At 45.8% G+C, this 3,905-nt stretch overlaps 1 protein-coding gene across 1 annotated transcript in view; it reads left to right on the top strand.

The window, feature by feature from the left end:
• Window positions 1-817: 817 nt before the first annotated feature.
• The window catches only part of MMP24 (matrix metallopeptidase 24 (membrane-inserted)), a 45,842-nt gene continuing 42,754 nt past the window's right edge, over window positions 818-3,905 (top strand). The window contains exons 1-2 of the mRNA XM_009071364.1: window positions 818-826; window positions 1,866-2,014. Of these exons, the coding sequence (XP_009069612.1) occupies window positions 1,911-2,014 (104 nt within the window). The 5' untranslated portion in view covers window positions 818-826; window positions 1,866-1,910. The remainder of the gene's footprint in view (window positions 827-1,865; window positions 2,015-3,905) is intronic.

Here is a 3,905-nt window from a genome sequence, read left to right as displayed (position 1 = left end):
ATCTGGAGCAGCGCCTCCAGCTCTGGGAGCCACAGCACGAGGAAGGTGTGGAGCTGCTGGAGTGAGTCCAGAGGAGGCCACAGAGATGCTTAAAGAATGGAGAATCTCTGCTATGGAGCCAGGCTGGGAGAGCTGAGGGTGTTCAGCCTGGATGAGAGAAGGCTCCAAGGAGACCATAGGGGCCTAAAGGGGCTCCAAGAGAGGTGGAGACTTTGGACAAGGACCTGGAGTGACAGGACAAGGGATTTAGTCCAGAGGAGGCCACAGAGATGCTTAAAGAATGGAGAATCTCTGCTATGGAGCCAGGCTGGGAGAGCTGAGGGTGTTCAGCCTGGATGAGAGAAGGCTCCAAGGAGACCATAGGGGCCTAAAGGGGCTCCAAGAGAGGTGGAGACTTTGGACAAGGACCTGGAGTGACAGGACAAGGGATTTCCACTGCCAGAGGGCTACATGGGATGCAAGAGGAAAGCCATAAAAAGCTCAGCCAGGAGGTGCTGAGGCACTGGCACAGGTTGCCCAGAAAAGTTATGGCTGCTCCATCCTTGGAAGTGTTCAAGGCCAAGTTGGATGGGGCTTGGAGCAACCTAGGCTCATGGCAGAGGGTTGGAACTAGATGGGCTTTAAGGTCCCTTCTAACCCATTCTATGATTCTCCTGCTTTGGAAGCAGCCTTTCTCTCTTCCCAGTGGCTTTTGGTATCTTCTTTTAGCCACGATGAGACAGGGATTGTTCTCCCACTTGCTCCTCCTGACTTAAGCCCCTTTCCCACTGCTATGTTATGTTAAAGGAAGACAAACCTCTCCCCTGCTCAGACTGCCAGTGGGAGAGCACTGCGTGCAGATGATTGATTCATCAGCTCTTGTCTGGTGAGGACAGTCCTCTGGGTCAGATGGATTGTCCTCGTGGCTGAAAAAAGCTTATGGGATAAATGTTGGTCTCATACTAATCCTGGTCTAAGTCTTGAATCAAAGGGCTGAAGTATTGACCAAGGAGAAAGAAGCACTGGGGTGTGTGCATGAAAAGTTTTGGTGATATGTTTGTGAAAACAAGTTTTTGTTCAGGTTTTATTGGCATTTGCACTTCATGATGAACTAATACTTTGTCATGGTATCCAAGTGAGGGAGGGGAGAAGAAAAATAATCCTGAATTAATGTGTGGCTTTGAAAATGCTGTCCTGAGCATTTTTACAAGCTTGACACATGGGTTTATCTAAGCCTGCATCACCTTGAGAAGACAATTTGCTAGTATCAGCTTTTAGTAGAGGAAACTTCCACCTAACCAGAGTCTCTGTAAACTTCCCAAGTGTGGGTTTTTAGGATTTTTTTTTGTTGGATTTTTTTTTGTATGTTTGTTTGGGTTTTTTTTTTTAAGCATTTCTCCTTCGATCATTGTAAGTGTAAAGCTGAACTTGTGTTTCCAGGGAATGCCCAGGGCTGGTAAGCTGTTTTCTTGGAGTGAAGGTCCAGAGACAGCAGTGGGTGGTGGGCAGTGGGAGCTTGCTGCTGTGAGGGCTGAGAAATCTCATGATGGCAAGGGGACAGGGTGTCCAGGAAGTCCCTGGAACAAGAACAGAGCTTCTTGGGCATTTCTGGTGCTCCAAAGACCAAAGTCTGCCCCAGTTACTCAGTAGGGATGATGGCATTTTTAATTGGCAGGTCTGCCTTGTCCTGTCAGCACAGGTGATACTTAGCTGTGTCTTCAGCCCTTCCCAGGGATCAGATGGTATTACCCAACCTAACCAAAAAAAGAGATGGCTGCATTTTTTTGGGCTAGTTTGTCACTTTTTCTTTTGAGGAAATAAATGTTCTGAACTGTTAAGTTGAAAACTTACTGTGGCATCTTACCATCTGTTTCTTTCTTTTTCAGGGTTGGTTAAAAACTTATGGCTACTTACTCCCATCTGACAGCCAAATGTCTGCCTTGCAGTCAGGAAAAGCTGTGCAGTCTGCAGTTGCCACTATGCAACAGTTCTATGGAATCCCAGTAACAGGAGTTTTGGACCAGACAACTATTGAGTAAGATTAACATGGGCTACATTTGTATTTCCCTTTCTTAGCGCATTGTTGTATTACCTGGGTAATTATTCCAGTCCTGGTCAGGCATTGGAATAAGTTTGCCCAGGGAGGTGGTGGAGTCACCATCCCTGGAAGTGTTTAAGAGGATATGGTTTAGGGGTTACAACAGTGACAGGTTAGTGGTTGGACTTGATGATTTTGGAGGTCTCCTCCAACATTGATTATTCTCTTGATTCTGTGAAAGGGGACTCAGCCAGAGAAGTCTCGGTTATGAAAAGGTGTCTAACAATAACATGCGGACAGTTTCACCTTTTCTTTTTGCCAACAGTCCCATTTCTGAGTGTGAGCAGAAGCTATAGTTAATGTTGTTCTTTGTACATAGATCCCCATTGTTGGTGCACAAGCAAAGTGTGAATCCAGTGAGCATCTGAAAGTGGAGAACATCAGGAGTTTCGTTTACTTCCATCTCTGTTGGGTTTTAGGTTAAAATTCTGGCTCCAGAACTGGCTTATAAGGTGTTCATTGTACTTATGTATCTCCATAGATGCTATTTGTGGAGATCCAAAGTTTCAGTTGAAGTGAGTTGTTGTAGTCTGATGGCAATAGTCAGGGCTACTTAGCTGTCCAGAGCTGCCATTTGTTGGACATTAGATGTTCTCTGCTGTATGTTGACCAGGTGGTGTTGTTTTTGATCAGGGTATTGATAGCTCAGAAGCATTGGTGTAAATCAACTAGGCTCGAGGGACTTTGCTCTCTGAAGGCTGTTCTTCACTGTGTTCTGCACAGGGTGGTGTGGAAGTGGCTCCTTGTCTGATTGCTTGGTGTTGTTTATTGGCTGGATCTGTCTCCTCTTGGTCTGGACTAGGGCAGTATCTGCTAAGTAAAGCAGAATGCAAAGGTCCGACTAATGCTTTCTGGAGAAAAAAAGCATCTCATGGTGAGCAAAAAGAGAAAGCACCAAAAATGGAACTTGCTTAAGAGCTTTCCCTTGTCTTTATTGCATTAGAACATCCCTTTAGAGCTGCTCTTCCTGGTCCTTCATTTCTCCTGCTAGGGCACTCTGCTGGCAAAAGGGACATGGTGGCACAGAATCACCAAATAGTGTGAAGAACAAAGGGGTTTGGTTCTATGCCTTCCAGACTGCAGGAGGAGGGAGAAACAGAAGAGATTAGTGAATTAGGCAGTAGGGGGTCATCCTGGGCTGGGAGTGCCTCTCCAGTGAATGTAACATTCCCTCCTTTAGCTCACAGGAAAAACCCCTTGTTCTCCATTGAGGGCTAGAGAAAATCCTGTTTGCTTTTCAAATTAGTTGAAAATGAAATGCTTTTTAAAGGTGGGGATTTTCCAGTCCAGATCACTTTGCCATTAATAACACAGTTGGTAAGTGAATGCTGAAGCAGAGCCAGGAGCAAGGTCGTGTGTGTGCAGCTGGGATGCACACGAGTTGGAAGGGGATGAAGGAAGAAGGGACTAAGATACTGGGGTGCTAGTTTGGAAACTTAGGGAGCTGGTTTTGCAGCCTTGTGGGTGGCAGGGGAAGGGAGCAAACTGCATGTGTGAGCCCCTGCTTTAGTAAGTAAAAGTTTTTCTGGAGGAAAGGAAAGTGTTGCCCATATTTTAGTGAGTTTAACTATATGGGCATACATATATCAATATATATATTGATCAGTGCATGAACAGCCAAAGGCTGACGGTGAAAAACCTAGATGGTTCCCTTTTCTGAAACTCCAGTCTCAAAAGGCTTGAGATCTCAACTGCAATCACACACTAATGTGCTTTGCAGATGTGTTGGGTTGCTCTGCCTCTATCTGTCCTGAGGCAGTAGGTCCTTATGTTGTATGGCAGGATGGAGCAGGAGTACCCTCTTAGAAACTGTATGCTGGGTAGTGAG

Source organism: Acanthisitta chloris, unplaced genomic scaffold, assembly GCF_000695815.1.
Source record: "Acanthisitta chloris isolate BGI_N310 unplaced genomic scaffold, ASM69581v1 scaffold13503, whole genome shotgun sequence".
NCBI lineage: Eukaryota > Metazoa > Chordata > Aves > Passeriformes > Acanthisittidae > Acanthisitta > Acanthisitta chloris.
Note: the sequence above shows the minus strand (reverse complement) of the source record. Positions and strands in the feature narration are given on the sequence as shown.